At 35.9% G+C, this 24,268-nt stretch overlaps 1 protein-coding gene and 1 pseudogene across 11 annotated transcripts in view; one reads left to right on the forward strand and one right to left on the reverse strand.

Annotated features, from left to right (window-relative positions):
• Dennd4a (DENN domain containing 4A) overlaps positions 1-24,268 on the reverse strand; it is a 141,165-nt gene that overhangs the window by 12,384 nt on the left and 104,513 nt on the right. For all 11 annotated transcript variants that reach the window (XM_087199085.1, XM_087199084.1, XM_087199083.1 and 8 more), the window contains 7 exons: positions 19,225-20,324; positions 6,470-6,659; positions 5,424-5,518; positions 3,867-4,042; positions 3,632-3,778; positions 2,200-2,398; positions 1,718-1,972 (listed from right to left, as the gene is read on the reverse strand). In XM_087199085.1, the coding sequence (XP_087055211.1) occupies positions 1,718-1,972; positions 2,200-2,398; positions 3,632-3,778; positions 3,867-4,042; positions 5,424-5,518; positions 6,470-6,659; positions 19,225-20,324 (2,162 nt within the window). The remainder of the gene's footprint in view (positions 1-1,717; positions 1,973-2,199; positions 2,399-3,631; positions 3,779-3,866; positions 4,043-5,423; positions 5,519-6,469; positions 6,660-19,224; positions 20,325-24,268) is intronic.
• LOC147821847 (U2 spliceosomal RNA) lies at positions 8,591-8,691 on the forward strand (annotated as a pseudogene).

Genomic DNA, 24,268 nt, shown 5'->3' on the forward strand with positions numbered 1-24,268 from the left:
CTTAAAATTAGGTAATAAATGTCTTCGAACACTGGTTTTTTCATTTGTTTTTTGTTTTTTTACTTTTCTAGGTCCTTTGTACTCCTACATAACTTTTAAATTTCAATATACAATTCTTCATTTATAGCAAGTATACACAGACCTGAATTTTTATATATACCTTGTGTTTTCTAATGCTGCTAAATTCAAATACAAGTTCTAGGAGCTCCTAGAGATTTCTTAGTATTTTCTTTGTAGATGATCATTTCATCTACATATAAACATTTTGCTTCTACCTTACCAATCCTATGGTATTTATTTTTATTGCCAAACTATTTTGGTTTGGGGCTATGTTTCAGAGTTCAATGGACAGATGAAGAGTAGGCATATCTTCCCTTGTTCCCCACCTTAGGGAGAAAGCATTGTATCTTTTCCATTCATATTAGGTGTTTTTGCTGGAAGTATGGAGTACATGTCTTTTATCTGTTGAGAAGGTTCTGTTCTACTTCTAGTTTCCTGATAGCTTTTACCATGAATAGCTGTAGAATTTAGTCCAATACGTTTTCTCCAACTAGTGACAGGATCATATGGCTTTTTCCTTTCCTCTGTTAAAATGATGACATATGGGGGTGGAGCTTCCAAAGCTGAATCAACACTGCCATCCCTATAATAAAACCACTTTCTACATACTGCCAGATCTGACTAATAGTTTGTTTTGTTAAACAAATTTTTATTTATGTTCATACTTTTCTCTTCTATTGTCTTTATCCAGTATTAGTATTAGCACAATGTTGATTTCCTAAAATGAGGGAAGACGTGTTCCTTTTTTCTGCTTTAAATGTTTTATATAATTTATCAGTTAAAATGTGTATGAGTCTGTTGTTCTCATATAGGTAGGTTTTCAAGCTAAGAATATACTTTCTTTAATAGGTGCTATTCAAATTCTATATTTCTTCCAGAGCCAGTTTCATTAATTTGTCTTCCAAGGTACTTCACAGAAGTTGTCAAATTTATTTCAAAAAAGATTTTTGTAATATGCTTTCTATATCCTTTTAAATTCTGTAAAATTTGTGGTAATGTCCTCTAAATCTTCATATTGTAAGTTTTTAAAAATGTATAACTGATATTGTGTAATAGGAAGAAAAGGTCTAAAGGAGTAGGGGATGTGGGAGGGGTAGGGGAAAGGACAGAAGGGAAAAGAAAAAATATGAGAAAAGGAAAAAAAATGGAAACAGTCTTTGTAAATAGGGAAGGGTGGTGGGGGTGATGGGAAGGCAGGGAAATGGGGAAAAATAATAACCAAAATATGTTATGTAAAGGTACAAGATCCCAATGATGACTGTAACTATATTTTATACCTAAAATGTACCAATAAACTTAATGGAAAAGAAAAAAAAAGGAAAAATTATTTAGGGTCGGGGATTTAGCTAGTGGTTTCGCTGCCTTCCCTGCAAGCACAAGGTCCTGAGTTCGATCCCTGGTACAAAAAAGGAAAAAATTATTTGGTTTTTTTTTTTGGTACCTGGGATCGAACTCGGGTCCTTCTGCTTGGAAGGCAGGAGGCAGAACCACTGAGCTAAATCCCCAGCCCGAAAAAATTATTTGTAAGTGCAACTAAGACAATTCTACATGTCCAATGGTTAAATGGTTATTAAAAAAGCACAAAAGTTTGTATTATTAGGAATACACAAACATCATGGTGGTGATAGGAGCACTGCTTTTAATTTTACTCTCATACCTTTGAATACTTGTTACAATGCTCAGAAGAAAGAATCAATCCAGGTAAGTTACTGGGCAAGTCAAGACGTCTGAAATACCACACCAGGTTCCAAAAAACAATTGGATGATGGTCCACAAAGTCTGCCACCGTTATTGCATGATCACCTTCATTTTCCAATAAGCTCTCAAGTTCCTTCCATACTACTAATGGACTAAGATACGGAACAGTGACAGGATCTGGACTTGGAAGGTGCCATTCTAATCCCAAAGAATCCTATTGAATAAATAAAAACCATAAATAACAGAAGAATGATCATACTAAACTTCATAAAAATTTTTCTGTCAACAATCTCCATATAAGTAGAAAGGTAACACAATTATATCATGGGATAAGACTCTTTATAACAATAATAAAATTGAAGCTAATAAATTTAAGACACAGGGAACAAAGTCATATTTAAATGATTGATTTCCAAATTATAAAAACACCAAAAAACATACAGTGGCTCCTTGTAAACTAGCTGGCAGGCTGCCTGTAGGAATGAGCTTCTGTCCACCATTATCTTCTTTGTCCAAGGGGCCATAAGTACTAATACTCCTGGCCATTGGAAATATTGGACATTTTGACATAGCTGTTTTTGATCTATTAGCAGGGATCTGAATACTTCGGGCACAGGAATTTTCTTGTAGTTTAGATTTGCTTGAGGATTGAAAAAAAAAAGGTTATTAGTGTCCAGATTTACTTTATTTCATATAGAAGAACCATATTATTTTCTTTAGAATTCTAACAGGACATAGCAAATAAAGAAAACATGTTTCTCAGGCTTCTGTTAGGAAATAGGATGTGTTTTTAGGTAGTAGAGTAGTCATGCCAATTTTCCTTTTTATCCAGTGAACTTTACTCAGTATTCATTCATCTATTCAAAACAGTGATGGCTTTTATACAGCAGGAAGCACACTGGCCCCTGGGGATACAAAGTACAGAAGATGGACACATAATCCCTCAGGAGTCAGAACAGATCTATGATGAAAGAAGGTGCACACACAGGCTTTTGGTTTTACTGTGTAAGCACCTAAGATCAAATAGGTCATGTTTGGCTGCCAACACTGTATAGGCTTTTTTTTTGGCATGTGCAGCTACCAAAATTGCTTCGCCTGTCCAGCTATCTACACATTTTTGGCACTTCTGCATTTAAGTAAAGATTACTTATATCAGGCTTACTAAATAAATTTAGCTGAAATATGGAGAAATATTTTCATATATTATTTCTACACAGAAAGTTAAATATTACAAAGCAGAAATCAGTATTGACTTAACTTCTGAAGAGATGGTGATAAGAAAGATGATCATTATAAACTTCCAGCATGCTACAGAGTTTTTATCTTTAAATGATGAGTAAACAATATCATATATGCATATAAGTTAAACTCTATAGTGTTTGTTGTTTAAAACAAGGTCTTGCTATGTGGTCCAGACTGGTCTTGAACTTGTGATCTTCCTACCTCGGCCTCCCAAGTGAAGGGATCACGGGCATGCACCATCCCACCTGGCTAAACTCTGGAGATTCATAAAGCATAGCATATAAATAACTATATATATTTAAAATTTAGGCTATTGGAGAATTTTAATATTTGTTTAATTAGGAGTAAGACTTTAAGATTATAAATGTACATTTCAAAGAAACTTAAGCCTTGAAATGCTCAGCCAATTTTTCTGTTATACATCTAAAACATATGTAAACATATAAAACATGCAGAATAATGTTAAAATATAGTCCCCAGCTGGGTATGGGGCATGCTTGTAATCCCAGCACTCAGGAGGCTGAGGCAGAAGGCCTCAGGAATTCAAGATCTGGGCAACATAGCAAGGCCCTGTCTTAAAAAAAGTAACAATGAAAAAAATAAAAATATAACTCCCCATAATCATACCTACCTATTTAGATCAAAATTCCCTTGAACAGAGAGAGCAGATACGTCAAGTCCAGAGGCAGACGTTGAAATACAAGAGTGCTTCGTCTGACTTGAAAAGGAGGATGGAAAGTGCATATTTTCTGTTGATGGGCTTGACTTCAAAAAATATCTGGAATGTGAATCAAAGGAGTTTTCTGAGAAAGGAAATATTCTAGGAGACATGATCCTTAATCATAATGGGAAAAATACACCATTACCTTCCAGGTCGTCTCAAATCTCTAATTTCAATATTCAGAAGGGGTAAGAAAAGATTGCCACAGAATGGGCATGTGGTATTGAGGTTTGAGTCATCTGCTGTCCAGCCAGCCATGATTTCCTCATCATGAACAAGACAATCACAAGTTCTACACCGAGAACAACTTGAAATGAGAACCTGAGGGAGAAGATAGTACTTTACAAAGCAAACCGGTGAGGGCATATCTTGAGTTAAAAACGATTTCAATTTTCTATTGGAAAATTAACACTCAGAAGGATTCAGACATTACAAACAAAAATTGGACAACATCCATTGCATTGTATGCCATACTCATCTTCAACTATTTCAGCTAAATCTATTCCAAAACTTTTGCTTGAAAGGAAAGTTTGCATTTAGTGAGTATTTTCTATTATAACTGCAGTACTATAAAATCTACTCTGGTTCTAGTCACAGAAAAGCAAACTTACGCATTAAATTTGTTAATACTCCGAACCAAAGTGTGGTCAGCAGACCAGTTCTGATCCACAAACTTTTATTGGTTTGTGATACGAAAGCAAATGACAGGATTTAGAAATCTGTAAAGTAATTTAACACTGCTGTGATGTTTCAGTGCGTAAGTAACATATTTTGCAGGAGTATCAGATTAGAAATTGATCAAAAATAGGCCTAGCCTGTCACTGTAACTAGGCTGAGAGGCACTGCTGTGGATAACTGTGAATGCTATCATTACATTAATAAAATACAGAAATTCCTGAAGTCACAAGAACTTTATAAACAGCAACATCAGTGCTCATCATCTGTTTTCCAGCTGTATGCAGATTTATTTATATAAATTGGTGTGAAACAGTGACTATACTCACAAATATTGCTGGAAGCAATTTTCACAGGAAAATTAGGGAAATTTTTAAAATTATAAAAGTATGACTTTTCATTCCAAGAAAAGGGGATGCAGAAGCTTACCCAGCAGAGATCTACATTAAACTGACATGAGAATAAAAAAACACAATGAAGAAGTTGACAATGAAATGCTGAAACTACTTTCTGAACCTTTATCAAAAAGTTTGCTTGCATAGCAAAAGTGCTTGTCTTTATGATGTGAAATAAACATTCAAAGAGAATACCCATATAACAAAGAATGATGAACACAAATGCTGAAAATGAAAACATTCTGTACGTCGGTAAATCTCAAAGTAAGCCTGCAACTGACCTAATAAAGTAGTATGACTTCAATAATCTGAAATAATAGATATCCAAAAGCTGGATAGAAAATGTTTAATGGTAGAAAGGTTTTATTAAAGGTAGGAAAAGAAACAGGCCCCACCCAAGCAAGTTTGGGCCAAGTAAAAGTAGGAAAAGAAGCCCAGAGCATGAAGGTGGGTTACCATGCAAGATCCAACACAGCGGCCCAAAAGCCAGATTTTAACTTTATTCTCAGGTGATGTAGATGCTGATATTTCAGATGCTACCTATTTCTTATTACTGTACCAGGGACCATCAGTACTTAAGGGTACATTTTATAAAGTAGCACATAAAGATCCTCTTTTGAGTAAAACTGTACCTCCATTGCATAGTTCTGGAAGATATTTGCATTACTCGTGTTCAGAGAAGATAGCACTTCTGATTTCCCAGATAAGGCAAACTTTGAGAGGGATCCTGTTCATTATTAAAACACAAACAGCAAAACCATTAAAACTGATAAGAAAGGATATGAGAATCTTTCAATTCCATAGTTTTTCTGATGTCAATCTGTTATATAAAATATTAAAGGTAATTTAGAAAAAACAATAATGAAAGAAATTTTTTCAATGTAAAAAGAAGTGATATAAATGCTCAGTTCACAAGAAATGTAACAGGAAAACATGTTAAACACTAGATTCTCAATTTCATTTGTATAAGAGAAATATAAACAAAAAATAAAGTGAAGTACATTCTTTACCTAACTCAAGGCAAAAATTCAGAAGTCTGCCAGTGTATTTTGTTCACAAGGCTCTGGGGAAAAAGGTATTCTCACATACTGTTGAAATGCAAAATAGTACACCCTTATAGGAGGGAACTTAGAAATATCAATTCTGAAATAACTTCTAAAGAATACTGGTAAAAATATGACATATGTACTATAGCATTTCAAAGACTAAAAGCTTTATGCCTATCAATAGGGAAGTGGTTAAGGTGAACTATGATGCAACCACACATGATGAGCTGTGCAGCAACAGAAATGAATGAGGGACACTGCTATGTGATAAAAATTCTTAAGGATACACTGTTAAGAGAAAAAAGCAACGGGTGAGAAGAGATTTGTAGTAAGTTACCTTTTGAGTAAGGAGAGAGGGAAGTAAAAAGTATATATAGAAGTACCAATACTACATTAAAAAAAAAACAACGAAAGGATCAAACAAAACTTAGTAAAAATAATTTCCTCTAGGGACAGGAAGAAAACAGTATGGGGGGTGGGGTGGGGATAGAAGCTAGACTTCTTTGAAAACACTTTTATTGGGAGTTGTTTTTGAGTTATACAAATCTTTTACAAAATTGAAAAATAAAGTAAAATCATAAAAAAGTAGTACTACAAATCAAATGCAATAAGATAGAACTGTTTGGACAAACCTTCTAAGGAGGCAGAACTTTCCAGGCTGGTCCGGCTGAGATCAATTCCCTTGGTCCCGGAAGTGGCACTGCTCTCTTGGGAGGAAGTGGCTCCTTCCAACTCATGGCAGGCGTCTTCATCTGTCAAAGAGGTAGATTCAGAATCCTGGGCTCCCACTGAAGAAAGACTGGTACGATCAGAACTTTGATCCTAAGAACATAATTATAAGCTTAATTTCCTTCACATTTAAAGTTAGTTATTTAAAAAGTTACTTCTATGGTAGGAAAAATACCAACTACCTAACCACTCAGATGATCAATTAATCAACACTACAACTTCTGGAGGAAAAAACCCAACCTCATAAAGGTAAACTAATTTGAGTAAACATGCTGGAGAGCAATTTTTTTTTTCTCGATTTTTTGAGACAGTGTCTCGCTATGTAGTTCAGGCTGGCCTCAAACTCACTATGTGTTCCAGGCTGTCCTCAAACTCACTGGGATCCTCCTGCCTCACCATCTCGAGTGCTGGGATTACAGGCATGAGCCACCATGCCCAGCTTGGAGAGAAATTTTTAAGAAATAATTTTTATTCCCAGCAAGCCTATTCGTAAGGCAACCATGCTGACTTTTTTTTTTTTGGCACCAGGGATCGAACTCGGGTCCTTGCGCTTAGAGAGCAGGCAGCGGAACCACTGAGCTAAATACCCTGCCCCTTGCTGACTTTTAATATCTATTTACTGCTAATCTTCCTCCCCATAATCCCTATCCAAGATGATATTAGAATTATGTTTTATTCTTTTCCATAATAACATAGGTTTCAAAGATACATTAGTTTTCATTTTTGAGAACACTAAATATTTTTCTGGCTATGCTAAGAATATATAAGAAAATCTGGTAAATAATAATTTTTTCATATGACAGATCATTTAATATACACAAGTAATTCCACTGCACAGGTGACATTATTTTTGCTACCCGTATGTGTGCATTATTACTTTTAATCACATATTGCTTTAATATTTTTACATAGGCAAATATTTTCAACTTTTATGGGTTCCAGGGTATCTTTTCTTTATTCCAAAATGACAACAAGAAAATCTTTTTAGTATCTTTTCTTATTTTGCATCTAAATATGTAATCCATCTAGGGCTTTTTTAATGTGGAAAGGATTATAACATCTCCCCAAAAAGATAGCTAATCACCCCAATATGTTTAATATTCTCTTGTTGCTCACTGATTTGAAATGTTGTCTTTTCATATTTCATTGTATGTACACATAGTCTTGTTTCTGGACTCTCTTCCATTATACTAGTCTATCTCATTTTGCATTAACTAACATTTTTAATTATAGTTTCAGGGGTGTTTTTTTTTTGGTAGTGGGGATCAAACTCAGGGCCTTGAGCTTGTGAGGCAAGAAGCGTGGTGCCACTAAGTTAAATCCCTGCCCCGTTTCAGGTTTAATATTTGGGTGAGTAGTCCCACATTTTTGTTTTTCAAGACTTTCTCCTGATCTAGGTTGATTCTGACCAGTGAACTATGGCTCATCAGTCACATTGGTATTTGGTTTGATCATTTCCTCTTTTAAAAAAATTTTAACTGGACTACCTTGACTAATTTTAGAAAAACTTGTATCATTACAATGTTGAATCCATCAATACATTATATCCCTCAGTAAAGTCTTAATAGTTCTACTCATGCAGATACCATTTCATATTGGTTTTGCTTCTAGATACTTTAGGTTTGTATTATGGTGAATTACCATTTTTCTTTTAAAATTTTGTCATTTTTCTAATTGGCTATTGTCAAATATAAGGAAGCTATTTTAAAAATGTTTATCTTGTTTCTTGCCATTTAACTGGTTCAGTTTTTCAGTGGTAGCACAAAATCTCACATATGTGAATACTTTTGCAATTTTATTTTATTAATTCTTTTGCAGTGTTTTTTCTCTCTCATTCCTTTTGTCTTCTGGCACTGTTAGCAAATCCAGAATACTGTTGAATGGCACAGATGTTCCTTACCTTGATATTGAGGTTAAAAGAAATGATTACAAGGTTTCACCCTCAAGTATAGTATTTAATAGTTTTTAAATACTCTATAAAGCTAATTTAAGTTTCCTATCCCAGCTTTCTAAAAACGTTTTTAATCACTTCTCAGCCTTTTGGCTAAGATCAAGTATAGTATCTGTTCTTATCAGTTGAAAACGTTTTTAAGTTAGGGTGGGCATAAATTTTTATTAAGTCCTTCTTACATGTTAATAAAAATGTCCATACATAGTTAGTAATGAAAGACTAAGATGATAAACATACTCAGCAGTTGTAAACAGACTCAGAAGTTGTAAAAATCTATTTCAATAACAACCCTCTTGAGTGGTGGAACTGACTGCAAATGGGCATGTTTGCAAGTAGGGCAGTCTTTGGGGTGTAAGAAGAGAATTTATAGGACAGTCACAGGAAGAAAGATTTTACTTTGGTTGGTGGGTACTTCAGTGTATTTTAGATAGAATCAGACTTTCCTTAAAAAAAAAAGTTCTGGGTTGCTTGTAGGATTGTGAAATTACTTTGAGCTCTGTGTGGCTTCTCTTCATGTCAATGCCTGTACTTAGAATCTCTGTCTTACTTTTCTCTCATTGCTGAGACAAAATACCTGACCCCCAAAGTTAAAAGGGAAAAGGTTTATTTAGCTTACAGTTTATACAGGTTTCAGTCCATAACTGGCTGGCTCCAAGGCAGGGTCCCATGGCAGACAGGCATTACAGAGGAAAAAGTTCATAGTGGGCAGAAGGTAGCAAAGCAAGCAAACAAGGGACAAAGACAAGCCTCTGTCCCTTATATTGCATTCAGGCTACTGAGATTAGGGTAGTGCCAAACCAATCAGTGGACAGATTTAGTAACCACCCACCCTTAATCCTAGCTTTGCATCATGAATCAAACACATTCTAGATTTGGCCACCTCTGAAAAAGCCTCACCTATGACTGCATGAAGCTTTGGGGGGACATTTAGACACAAAGCCATAATACTCTCCTTCATCCTTAGACCCATGATGTGGTATTTTCAGATTTTTTGAGGCGGGACATCCTTTTTTTCTAAAGCCAATTTAAGTAACTACTTCTATAAGAAGAAAAACATCCATCCTGACTATATCTTAAATACATTAAGTCCCAGACTTTTGAATATTTGAGTTGTGAACTTTCACAGACACAAATGACCTCGCATTACGAACGCTTGTAGTTGTGAACAAATTGTGCGAGTAGTTCATGTGTCTGCCGGACATTGTCAGAGTTGTGCTGCTGTGTGTTTACTGTACACTGTGACAGTGTACAATAGTACAGTGCTCAATCAGAGCCTACGATGCACGGAAGCAAGAGGAAAAACAGTGGTGATGTGGAGGGGACTGCTACCAAGTGTAAAGTAATAACCATGGAAAGAAAAGTAAAAATACTATAACACTCCTTAAAGGAAAATGTAAAAGTAAAAAGTTTATTTATAGTTGTACTGTACTGTACCATTTAAAATTAACTGTAAAAATAAAGTTTATTTATGGTATTTGTGTTTGGTTTTTATTTTGGTACCATAGATCGAACTCAGGACCTTGTGCTTGCGAGGTAGGTGCAGCACCACTGAGCTAAATCCCCGGCCCTGTGTTTGGTTTTTTAATGCTTTAGATTGTATGTTTGTGTCAAAGGGATATAAGGCTCACTTTGTTAGACTTAGAATGAATTCAATTTACAAATGGTCTCCTGGAATGGGACTCATTCCCAAGTCAGGACTTAATGTAGACTTTACCATGCTAATTACATCTTGGCTTGTTCATCTGGGCTTCACAAGTAAGCAGCTTTCATCATGGTGGCTAGTCTGTGACTTTCTTTTTTAAGACAAGGTCTCCTTATGTAGTTTAGGCTGGCCCTGAACTCACTATGTAGCCCACATTGGTTTTGAACTCATGGCAATCCTCCTGGCTCAGCCTCCCAAGTGCGGGGATTATAGGGGTACCCCACCATGCCTGGCTACCCCATGATTATGGAGTCTCTCCTTTCTATCTTTAGGTGTCTCCTTTAATCTAACCTCACCGGCTAATTTTCAGAAATGTCTGAGAATGTCTGACGTACTGATGGCATGCTTTTCTATTCTCATCACTATAATGGATTTATATTCCCATATTTTTCTGTCAGGTTAATGGAATTTTGAGGAGGGGAGATAAATGTGTATTTTAACATCTTGAACTAGAGGTCTTGTTGCTATTCCTTTCAAAAAAAGAGCTACATGCATAAAAAGTGGAATAAATTTTTCTAACTATAGATTATGCAGGCTTAAGGAGATTTTAAAAAGATTTTACATTGGGAGACAGTAAAAATTTAATGAGACTAGAAGTTTCCTTACTTATAACAATATACCAGTTATTTAGTACTTTCAGTGGGTTTTTTACTGGACTAGTGTGCTATGGTGATAGAGTTTTTTCAGTTTTCCTTCATGGTTTTTGGTCCATAATGTCCACAGCCCTTCTTATTTCAGCACACCTTTAGAGTGATAAAAGTGAAAAATGGTCTTCCATAACAATGCTGGGGAGCTTTAGGTCTCAAAAAGCAAAATTTCTCTGACCCTTTCCTGCTCTTATATCTGCTACTTTTTTTCTGAAAGGCAGGCTATAGAAACTAATTTCCCTCCCCCAAGGTGGGTCACAGAAACAAAAAACATCCTCTAATCCTGCCGTCTTGGAGCTGGACAGAAAGGAATTCTCTGAACTACCTGGTCTGACAGTAGAACATAAGGCTTCTGATTGAGGGAATGTGCCTCATACCTGGGAGGAAGAATATGCTGAAGAGAGAGGCCAAGAAGAATCTGCACAGGCCTTGCTGGGTTTCCTGTTAACATTAGATCATACCCTTCTTGTCTAATCACATTTCTATGTGGTTCCCCATGCTTCAACAAGGACTATTTAATGAAATCTCCATAAACCCAAACGACAAGGCTCGGAATGCTTCTGGACAGCTGAACACATGGAGTGGGAAAGGTGGTGGGGAAAGCAGCAGAAAGCATGGAAGTTCTACAGCTCTCCCTGTATACCTCAAGCCTATACATCTCTTTTTTTTTTGGTACCAGGGATTGAACTTGGGTCCTTGCACTTGCGAGGCAGGCGGCGGAACCACTGAGCTAAATCCCTGGCCCTCCATCTCTTTATCTGTATTCCTTTTAAGATCTTTTATAAGAAACTGGTAAATTTAAGTAGTTCTTTGAGTTGTGTGTGCCTCAGGAACAAATTAATAAAACCTAAGGAGAGAGTCTGGGAACCCAGACTTATAGCTGGGCAGTCAGAAATAAAGGATAAAACTTCCTGCAGCTGGCTTCTAAGGCAATCTTATGGGACAAGTCTTTAATGTATGGGACCTGACTATCTCCAGGAACAGTGTGCTAGAACTAAACTAAATTAGAGGACAACCAGCATGCGTCCGCTACAGAAATGACTGCCTACTTGCTCATGGGGAGAAATTCTCACATTTTAGGATCACAGAATGATCTGTGTTGTGAGCAAACTGTAGGAAAAACTGAGGTTGTTTTTCCTTTAAAATTCTCAGAATTAGGTTTTTTAGTATAGGTTTGTAATACATACTACATTCATCACAGGGAAATAGTATATGTATGTATTGCATCTTGATTCCTTTTACTTCCTCGTTCCTTCCCCACCCTCCCATCTTCTCTTTATCCCCAGATCTCTGTTCCTTTTCCACAAACTTTATCTCCATTTCCATCTATCTTTTAATTTTCTCTGTATTTATACTTTGGGTTTCCCATGTAAGAGGAACCACATGATAATTAACACTGGGGTCTGATTTATTTCATTTAGCAATCTGATCTCAAAGTACATCCATTTTTCTTCAAATGAGAACTAGGATTTTCATTATTTTGGTTAACATAATTTTACTAAGTGTACGAAGTAGAACCATCAAACTGCGGGTCTTTCTAGTATTAATGATTTGTTTTTGTTTTTTTTTGGTACTGGGGATCGAACCATGATTTGTGTTCTTGATCACTCTAGGGGTGTGTCAATTTTGTCATTCTTTTTAAAGAATCAGCTTTTGGTTTCATTAATATTCTGTCTCACTTTCAGTTTTATTGATTTTTGTCCTGTATTATTTCCTTCCTATTTACTTAGTTCTTATTATTTTTCTAGCCTCTTATGGTAAGCCATCAATCCTGACTTAAAATTTTTCTTTCTACACAGTATTTGAAGCTGTAAGTTCATCTCTAAGCACCTCTAAGCTGAATCCCACAAATTTTGATGTTTTGCATTTTCATTCATCCTTCCCAAATGATATTCTAATTTCTTTATGATTTTATCTAAGGCTCATGAATTATTTGGAAGTCTGTTTTCTTGACTTATTAATAATTTCTTTTTTTTCCTTATTAATAATTTCTAATAGGGCCAGGGATTTAGCTCAGTGGTTTCACTGCCTGCTGCGCAAGCTCAAGGACCTGAGTTTGATCCCCAGTACAAAAAAAAAAAAAAAAAAATTTCTAATTGAATTCCACTCTGGTGAGAAAATATGCTTTACTTTTTAGAAACTTTATTGATGTAATTTATATGCCATAAACTCACTCACTTTAGGTATATAATTCAATAACTTTATAGTTAATTTACCTGGGTTTAAAACATTTCTTGCTTTAAAACATTTTCATCACCCTAGTAAGATCTCTCACATCTGTTCATGGTTAATCTCCATTCCCCACCCCTCAAACCCCAGGCAACCACTGTTTCTACAGATTAACCTCCTTTGGATATTTTGTATTATTGAATTTTATACAATGTTTGGCCTTTGTACTTAGCATTTTTTGAAGTTCATTGGTTTTATTTTAGCACCTATCAGTATTTCATTACTTTTTACTGCTAGTATTCCATTTTGTGTAGATGCAACCTTTTGTCTATTGTTCAGTTGAAAAATATTTGGATTCTAGTTTTTTTTTTGGTACTGGGGACTGAACTTGGGACCTTGTGCTTGCAACGCAGGCAGTGGCACCACTGAGCTAACTCCTCAGCCCTGGTTTCTTGTTTTTTAAGAATGCTGGCATGAAAACTTGTGCAGATTATTTTTATTTCTCTTGGCTAGATACCAAGATGCTGCTGGGCTCTGTATTAAACTTTTGCCTTTCATTCAAAGAAACTGCAAAATTATTTTCCCAAGTGCTTTACTGTATTTTATTCCCACCAGCAATGTATGAGGGTTCCCATTTCTCCACATCCTCACCAGTAGTTATTATTCCCAGACTTTTGAGTTATGACCATTTTGTTTTAAAAGGTGCAAAGGTTTATTTCAGCTGACAACTCATAGAGGTTTCAGTCCATAGTCAGCTGACTCCAAGGCAGGGTGGCATGGCAGGGGGGCCATCACAGGAGAAATAGTCCATGGCAAGCATGCAAGAGACAGAGAAGCAGTAAGCAGCTGCAGCAATAGCAGCAGCAAGCAGCAAGCAGCAAGCAGCAGTAAGCAGCTGTGGCAGCGGCAGGAGCGGGAGCAGGAGCAGCAAGCCTGCCTTCTTTCTGCCCCTTTATATTCCATCCAGGCTAATAGCCGTTTGGGTGGTGCTACCCAGAACTATGTTAATTCCAATCAGTGGACTAATTTAGGGTTAGGGTTATGACCATTTTAGTGGGTATGAAATGTTACATCATTATAGTGAGGCTACTTCTTATGTGCTGTTTAGCCATTCACATATCTTCTTTGCTGAAGCTTATGCCCACTTTTTACTTAGGTTGCCTGCTTTCTCACTGAATTGTGTGAACTGTATATTATGGATACAAGCTCTTTATCAGATAAGTGATTTGCATAGCTCTTCCTAGTATGTGCTTGCCTTTTCATCCTCTTATGGGTGTGCGTGTGTGCGCATATATATATCTATCTATATATCTATCTATATATTTTTTTGGTACTGGGGATCGAACTCCTTATTGGTATATTTTTGAGCACACCATTTTGAAAATGCCTACCAATTCTTTCTTTTATAGACTGCTATTCTACCGTTATGGTTTGGGTAACTGTTCCTCCAGAGGTTCATGTGATTGAACACTTGGTCCTCAGGGTGGTAGTACAGTACTTAGAAAGGCAGGGCCTAGTGAGAGGTCACTGGGCACAATCTTGGAAGGTGGTTCTGAGGCAATCTCCTGAATTCTCAAGGAGGGTGGTTATTAAAGGAGCAAGCCATATCCCATTTAGCTCTGTCTGCTTCTGACTCTGAGATGTAATCATTCACATGCTGTAGTATGTGGTCCTACCATTGCTATCAATGCCATGAGGTTATGCAGCCAAGGGGTGACTCTGAGTCTAGGCTATGCCGTTTGAATTTTAAACCTTCAAAACCCCTGAGATAGATAAACTACTTTTTCTTCATATGTTGTCTGTATTAGTTATCTCATTATCATGATCAAAAGCTGATTAATACTTAAGAATTCTTTAACTTCTGGTCTTGAAATTTTTCTCCTAAGGTTTTTGTAGTTTTAGCTCTTACATTTAGGCATTTGATCCTTTTCAGTTACTTCAGCAATTGCTGTATGTAAGGTGAATGCCTAAGTTCACCTATCTGCATGTGGCTATCCAGTCATCCCAGCACAATTTGTTGAAAAAATGGTCATTTCCCTGTTGGACTGCCCTGGCATGTTTATTGAAACTCATATGACCATAAATATAATGCTTAATTTCTGGACTCTGAATTTTATTTAATAATCTGTTTATGCCAGTATCACTGTATTGATAGCTATTTTAAGTTTTAAAATTAGGAAGTATCAGTCCTCTAGCTTTGTTTTTTGCTTTCAGAAACATGGAATTTCTAATATTCTGTATGAATTTTACAGTGAGCTTGTCCATTTCTAAAACACGGTGATGGAATTTTGATAAACAGTGTGCTGAATTTATATATCAGTCTGGGAAGAACGGCATCTTTTTTACCCCCTCCCTTTTGGTACTGGGATTTGAACTCAGGGCCTTTGCACTGAGCTACAACCTCAGTTCCTTTTTAAAAAATGTTTATGCTTAGTGTCAGGGTTTTGCTAAATTGCCCAGGCTGGGCTCAAACTCACTACCCTCCTGCCTCAGGCTCCCAGAGTGAGCTATTACGCCCAGCTTACATCTTAACAGTCTTAACTACATCTTAACAATATTGACTCTTTAAATCCATAGAAGTGGAGTATTTCTCCATTTATTTAAATCTCCTCTAAATTTCCTCAGCAATGTTTAATAATTCTTAGAATGCCCTTTTATCTTGATCTTAATTCATTGAGCTTTATAGCTATACAGTTTATTGTACCATGTGCACTTAAAAAGAATGTACATTCTTCAGTCATTGAAAAAAGTATATTCTTAAAAAAGGCAGTTGTAACACAGTTGCAAATTGTGTTGTTCAGATCTATGTTTTGACCAATTTTGTTAGCTGTTTACACAGCTCATGCAAGGTCTTAAAATACCCAACTAAGGTTTTAGAACTCCTGTCAATTTTTGTTGCATTGTTTTTGTTAATTGTATCTTCCTTGTGAATTCTCTATTATGTTGCTTTTTGTCTCTAGCAAAATGTTTTGACATTTATTTTCTGATATTAAAATTGCCACCTAAATCTTCTTAGGCTGTTTGCAAAGCATAGTTTTTTGTCTTCCATTCTTTCAAGCTGTTTGTTTCATTATATTTAAAGTGTACATCGTACAGGCATCATATAAGTTCTTACTTTGTCAGTAATCTGTCTTTTGAGGTGTCTAAATGACTGCCATTTAATTATCAATATGAACTGGATTAAGTACTATTTCTCTTTTCCTTTTCCTGTCCTATTTAAAAATTTTATTGGCTTTTTGACTCTCTTTGCATTTTATTTTGAAACAGGGTCTCACTTTGTAATGCAGGCTTGTCTTGAGCTCACTATGTGGCCCAGGCTGGCCTCAAAGTCATGGTGATCCTCTTGCTTCAGCTTCCCAAGTACTGGGATTATAGGCATGTACTACCATGATTGGCTCTTTGTATTTTTATTATTTATTTTTTATCCCCCTGGTACTGGGGATTGAACTCAAGACCTTGTGTTTGCAAGGCAGGTGCAGCGCCACTGAGCTAAATCCCCGGCCCTTCTTTATATTTTTAAAGTGGATGCTTTAGGGGTTATACTACAAATACCTAATATTCTATGGTTAACTTAGAATTAGTATTGTACTAGTATATACATAAGATCAGTGGGATAAGTCCTTTTGCTACTGTCAAACATCTATATATATATTGAAAACTTGAGGTAGGGATGCAGTTCAGTAGCATGAAGCCCTATATTCAATTCCCAGTACTGGGAAGAAAAGAAAAGAAAAAAACAAAACATGAGATGACATTATAATTTTTGTGTTGGACAAGTTACAAGTTTGTCAAGGAATTTAAGAGGCCAAGAAAGCAGTGTTTTATATTAGCCAGCTGTTTATCATTTGTTTTGCTCTTCCTTCCCAACAATTCAGCTTTTTTCCTGGTATTATCTTTCTTCAACTTGAGGAACTTCCTTTAGCATATCTTGTAGAGCAAGTGTGCTATAGATGAATTTTCTTTATTTGAAAATGTCTTTATTTTTTACCTTCATCCCTTCAGAATCTTTCTACTGGATAGAGAATTCTGGCTTGACAGATCTCTTCTTTCAACATGTTAAAAATATGTTTTCACTGAATTCTTCTCTCCTTAGGTTATGATGAAAAATTCATGTCATTCAAATCTTTACTTCTCCATAGATAAATGTGTAATTTTTCTTTTGTAGCTTTCAAGATATTTTTTTCTCCAGCAGTTGTTTTATTAGAAGATAGACACCTTTGGTTTTTAGCAGTTTATGATGTGTGCAGTTGTGGATTAAAAACATTTTTTTTTCCAGGTTTGGTTTTACCTTTGTCCTTTCTGTCATTTGCTGTTTATCTTGTATCTGTAAATCTATATCCTTCACCAAATTTGGGGAGGTTCAGTCATTACTTCTTCACGTATTTTTTCTGCCACACTTTCTTCAATCTTTCTGGACGTCCAACTATACATGTTATTTATTCTGATATTGTCCCATAGGTCTCTGAGGCTCTGTGCACTTATAAAAGTCTTTTGTCTCCTTGTTCTTCAAATTGGTAATTTTTATTACTTGGTTTTTAAGTTCACTAACTCCTTTTGCTGTCAACTCCATGCTGCTACTGAACCCATTCAATGAGTTTATTTTAGACAATGTATTTCTCCAAGTTATAAAATTTTATCTTAATTTTCATTTCATGCTGAGAATTCCCTTCTTTTCATTTATTATTTATTTATTTATTTATATTTATTTTTTTTGGTAACAGGGATCAAACTTGGGACCTTGTGCTTGTGAGGCAGGTGGCGGAACCACTGAGCTAAATCCCCGGCCCTGTGTGGTTTAACAGGTAATGTTTAAACTCTCAGGCTAGTTCTCTAAGTAGGTCTTTGTGTGATGTTTTGCATCTATCCCATGCATGTGTAACTCAAGAGTTAAGCTGAGACTTGTAGGATTTTCTTCTAACTCTTCAACCCATACAGGATCTTTTCCTTTATTTCTCTAGGCAGGAAATATGGGTTTCTCTTGAAATTTTGGCTGCTAGAGCTGCTATGGCACACTGTGACTACCCTTGAGGAAGGAGGTAAGGAGGCACGAGAAAAGAAACTGGGAAACTCACTTCTGTGTGGATCCTTCCCCACAATCTGCTAACTCCTGTTTTGTTTTGGAATTCTTTTCTGGGTGTTTTAAAATAATTCATCTGGATTTCTTTATTTTAATCAGTAGGGAGTAAGGATGAGGTGTAATGGCTCAGTTTATATTACCATAGTAAAACTCAAAACTCTCACTGTAGGTTTTTTGCTGGGAATGATACAATAGGTTGGGAGCCATTTTGTTGGGCACTTTGTCTTTTTGATACCACACTTCCTGTTCAGTTTCTTATTGTTCTTTTGAAGATAATTTATCTTTTTTCTCTAGCATCTTTTAATTAATACTTTTGCTTTGTATTTCATTTTTTTTTTTTGGATATTGGGGATTGAACTCAGATTCTTAGGCTTGTGAGGCAGGCGGTGGAACCACTGAGCTAAATCCCCGGCCCCTAGGTGATTAAGTATGCTTTTCTTTATATTCTGCTTGACATTTGCAGAACTTCTTAAATATGTGAGTTGACATCTTTAATCATTTTTGGAAAATTCTTGGTAATTAGCTTTATAAATGTTTGTTATATCTCATTCTCTTCTTTTTCTTTTTGAATTCCACTAGATGAATTAACTCAAATTCTGACCTACATACTCTTTGGTGTATTTTCTGTTTTTTTCCTGTCTGGGTTTCAGTGTGAATATTTTCTATTGATTTCCCATCTAGTTTACTAACTTTTCTATTTCTGTGTTTTATCTGCTGTTAAATCCAGCCTACCAGGAAGAGAAATCATTGCCTGGCTGGCAATTTCTGAAGCCATACTGTACACTGTACACTGTCTAAAAAAGTGTACTCTGAAGGAAATTCTGAAACTTAGTCATTAAACTTTCACATAACACAAATGCTTACTGCAGCTACAAATCATTGCTTTTCAAAACTGAACTATAAATATAGCTTTAAAGTGAATTTTCCTTCTTTATAAAGTCATTATTTCAGTTTAAATTTTGATGCTTACAAACCTTACACATCCTGTAAGTCCTTTTTATAAAGCTATGTTTAAGGAGAATGGTTAAAACAGCTATCTTTGTAGGTAAGAGCCTTTCAGTGGTGGTAGAGGATGTATGAAAGTAAAAGCAGCAAATACTAACCAAACTTACCTTGGATGATGTAGCATACATGGTGAATCTTGAGTACCACTTGCTTGCTTTCTCTGCAACTCCTTTTCCAGCAGTGAACATACTATGCCTTAGAATATCTAGTTTTGGTACTAGCAATGTATCTAAATTAAATGAAGGTGATGGATAGGTTATTGTATCTTGAGATCCATCCCTAAATGGGCAAGTAGGTGAGAAAGCTGGAGAAGACCAGAGTCTATCCCTTGTTTTCTCCTCGCTTTTTGTGTAACTTTTAGATTTAGTAAGTCTCACGGGCCTAGGAGAATTAGGAGGCAGGCTACATCTTCTGCCTGCCTTGACCAATGTTGGACTTTTCTTATTGGTTAATTTATCATCACAAGCTCGTTGTAAATCAATGCTCGGTGTACGACTTGTCAAAGGACTGCTCATGTTATTCATATACATCTCAATTTCTTCAGCTAAATCACGCCTAGCAGATGGTGTTGAAATGCTTTTGCTGTCATCTTCATCGTCCTCCTCTTCTTCTTTTTGCTGCTGCTCAGTCTCAGCAACCAGAAGAGAGAGGGGGTCAAATCCTGTTGCAACATCAGTTTTTTCAGAAGGCTTTACTGAAAAGCTGCTGTTCATACGTTGAATCCTCCTGGGATTTTGTGTAGCAACATATCCTACTTTTGATCTGTCTGCTTCATTGTCTAAATCTTCTAAGTCAAAAATAACAGCAGAATCCATTTTATCTGCCAAACAACTAGGACCATCAAAAGGTGTATCATCATCACTAGATTCCTTTTCTAGACTGCTTCTTTTTGATCTTAAAGGTGGCTTTCCAATATCAAGACTATTTGGCCTTGTGCTATTTGAGATAACATTTGAAAGAATTTTTGCATCGGCTCCTAATTTTTCAACTATATCTCCAGGGTTTGCTTCTTGGTTAATTTTATTCAGCATAAATCCCATCAATACACCTCCACTAAGATTAAGGTTTCTAGTTCCCCAGGCCAAGTGCTGCTGCAAATTAGGTTCATTGTCACTTTTATGTCTTTTCCTGAAGCATCTACTTTGAATGTTTCCTGTTTCATTTGTATCCTCAAGAGTTGACATTATGAGCTGCTCAGGTATGCTTTCTGAAAAATGAGAAAAGTACTTTTAGCCATGAAAATGTAATGTGCAAATGTAAGTTATCTTAAATATTTAAAGTTCTAGTAATGAAAATGATCTTAAGAGGTACTCACTGCCTTCCTGTTATTCAACATATCATATTAAGCACTTTACTTATATTATCTACTGCAAACATTTCAACATTCTTATGCGTTAAGAAAAAATACTCAGATTTAAGTTACCCAGTCCTTAAACGATTGAATTGTGATTTGAATCCAGATTTGTTTAACTATAAAAATTCTGCTCCTAGACATTAGGACATACTTCTAAAAAACTTAAAAAGACAATTGAGATTTATATTTAAGGCAGGTACAGTGGTACATGCCTGTAGTTCCAGCTACTTGGGAGGCTAACGCTTGAGGATCACAAGTTCAAGGCTAGCCTGGGCAACTTAGTGAGATCTTGTCTCAAAAAATAAAAAGCCAGGGGGCTGAAGGATGTAGCACAGTGTCACAGCTCTTGCCTAGCATGTGCATAGCCTTGAGTTCAATCCCCAAAACCACACAAAGAGAGATTTACATTTAATAATAGTAAATGTACATTAATTCCACTAAATGGATTAAATGACTACAGTTATACAACTGTGGTTGTGCTGGATGAGCTTGAGATTCTGGGTCTTCTCTCTTTATTAAAATGAAAAACAAACCCCTAAATCCCCAAACCAAACCTAAGAGATAGCAGTTCTATTGACTTTATCCATAAATAACATTTATTTTAAAATCACCAAATCTTTGGGACTATAGAGAGAGACAAATAACTTTACATTTGCTTAATATATTGACTGCCAAGTTTATACCAGAGAAACATGGATGGGCACCTCACATTATTCAGAAACACTGTTCACTGCTTCCTACCAAATTTCTTAGTTAATAATGCTGAAAACAGAAATCTGGGTTTCTGTACTTGATCTTAGCCAAAAGGCTGAGAAGTGACAGAAATCTAGGTTTCTGTTATCTTTAAGTGTTCTTATAATGTGGGAGTCTTATAAAGCATTAATCTAGGTATAGTACTATCATTTATTTATCTTAATGATGCATTATTCAACAGAATTAGATCTCTATAACTAGGGCTGGGGATTCAGCTCAGTGGTGCCGCACCTGCCTCACAAGTGCAAGGTCTTCAGTTTGATCCCCAGTACCAAAATAAAAAAGTCTCTATAACTAGGCAGTTAGTAAAAATATGCCTTTTTCCCCCTGCCATGTGATACATGCAGGCAACAGGACAAGAGATAAAAGGTAACAGTAAGGGCATAAAAGATTAAAAACTATTGTTGTTTAATAAGCATGTACCATTAACAAGAGGATATAAGAGAGGCAATTTTTTCCCTTATCAGTTTATAATTGAGGACATAAACCAAGACATACTTTCTTCTGATATCCTGGGAACCCTTCTGCTTGACAGGTTAAAATTATAAAAAGCTTAGAGGAATTTTGTAACTCAAATATAATACTCTGAAACTGCCTTAAAATAGATGACCCAGGGTTCCTTGCAAAGTCTGCCCTATGCTATGACCAAAAGGCAAAGCTGGTTATTAGACCATGCCATGGATTGGCAAATTATACTTCTGAACCAAATCTGGTCCAAGGCCTGTTTTTTGGGTACAGTAATGGTTTTTATACCTGTAAAGGGCTGTAAAAGTCACATACACATACAGAAGAAAAGGTAACAAAGATTGTATATGGCCTGAAAGGACCCAAATATTTATTATGACCTTTTGTAAAGAAGTTTGCCCAAGGGCCAGAGATTTAGCTCAGTGGTGCTGCTCCTGCCTCAAAAGCGCAAGGTCCTGAGTTAGATCCCCGGTACAAAAAAAAAAAAAAAAGTTTGCCCAATTCTAAATTTACATACATGCTAAATTTTACCAGACTAGGCTGAATTCTGCATGCCTCTAACACAGAGGTTATAGACGATTTAACTTCCTTAGTCCCAGGTGGCTTTATGACATAATTCTAGCCAGTCATATTAAGGTGGCAGCAGTTTATGGAAGGTTTCTGGAAAATCTTTTGCTTTCTTGACCAAAGGGATAGAAGTAATTTGTACTCTTTTTTTCCCATTCCTTCAGCCTTGAACAGATAGATTATGCCTGGAGATATCACTGGCCATATTATAATCACGGGTAGGGTCAAGAAAATTGATGGCAAAGTCACTTAATCAATATTAGAACAAGTGCTTAACTTTGAATTTCCTAGTTGAGAAAAACAAACCTCAATTTGTTGAAGCCACTGTTAATTGTATTGTCAGAGATTTAACAGATTAGCTTCTTCCCAGATCTTTGAACACACTGTGATATACTCCTACACACAACCTTTTACATATGGTTCCCTCGACTTGGGATTCACCCTCTCAATTTCATTCCCAACCCTTATCCGTCTTTATTTTCTATTCTTCTTTCAGATCTAAGTTCAAAACTCATATTCACAAGGAAGGCTTCCCCCGCCAATTTCCCCCTAAACACAAGACACATCTCGACTGTATGTTCTCATAGCAACTTACAGCCATTCTTCACAAATTTAAGTTTAGACTATTTTTACATTTACTTGATTAACATCTTTCCATTCCTCCCACCTGCTTTCTCCATGAATGCAGGGGCTCTGTTTATTTTTTTTCCGTATCATATACCCAACAGTAGTGAACATTACTGAAGATGCTCAAAATAGTATTTACTGAATGAATACTGTCCATTGCGCAAAAACTGTAGTCAACTCACCAACTCAGGATATAACATATATAATATATTAGAATGTGATATATTCTGTTATGTGTAAAGACAAAAAGTTAAAGCATACTAAAAACAGAATTAAGCTTAGAGAAACATTTCAGAATTACATTTTCCTCTGGTTGAACTCTCAGTAATTCAAGGTATGTTTACCAAATTATTAAAATTTCAAGATAATCATGAAAGAACTGTAGGGTGATGATTTTATTTCACTGTCCAATCTAATATTAAAACATCTATTTACTCCCATGTCTTTTAGTAGCTGATCGCTGTGTACATATACACAGTACAGGTTATGCATATGCAAATATGTATCCAGTGATATAAAGTAAATATCCAATACTGTACTGAAAAACATAAACCTGAAAAATGCTTTGAATCCTAGTATGCACTAGTGTGTAATAAGATAAAAAGTTTTTGAAAAATAAGCATGCTATAAGTCACATATATAGTCTTTAGGAGTAGTGATAAATCCATAGTACTTAACAAATGGAAAGTTTTCAAGTCAAAAATATCAAACTAATAATTCTAACTTATACTAATGAAATCCATTACAGGCTTTTATAAAATTGAATTGTTAAGCATATAGGGTAACCAAAAAACCAGATGATCAGATATTTATTACTCTGAAAAAATGTCAGGATCAAAAGATCATTTATAATAATATTTACTTAAAAGGTTGTAAAAGTAAATCCTAAGAAAAGAGCAAGCATGAACAGAGTAATGAAAACATGAAACCTTTGCACTCCAGGAGGCTGAGGCAGGAGGATAATGAGTTTAAGCTCAGCCTGGGGAACCCAGCAAGATCTTGTCTCAAAGGGCAAGGCAAAAAAGGGCTTGGGAACATAGTTCAGTGCAAAGGTCCTAGGTTCAAGTCCCACTACTTAAGAAGAAAAAAGTAGTGCTAATAGTCCCTCTCACTAATATAAATGTTGCTGTACTGAGAAATACAAAATAATACATAAAAAGCATTTTGAGCTGAGTGTGGTGACAGATGGTAATCTCTGCTACTTGGGAGGCTGAGGCAAGAGGATTTCAAGTTCAAGTCCAGCCTGGGCAACTCAGCAAGATCCTGTCTCCAATAAAATAGTATTTTAACAAAGAGCTAGGGCCAGGGATTTAGCTCAGTGGTGCTGCCGCCTGCCTCGCAAACACAAGGTCCTGAGAGTTCGATCCTTGGTACCAAAAAAATAA

Source organism: Heterocephalus glaber, unplaced genomic scaffold, assembly GCF_053883595.1.
Source record: "Heterocephalus glaber isolate CG9 unplaced genomic scaffold, H.glaber_assembly_v1.0 deba00001689, whole genome shotgun sequence".
In the NCBI taxonomy this organism is placed as follows: Eukaryota; Metazoa; Chordata; class Mammalia; order Rodentia; family Bathyergidae; genus Heterocephalus; species Heterocephalus glaber.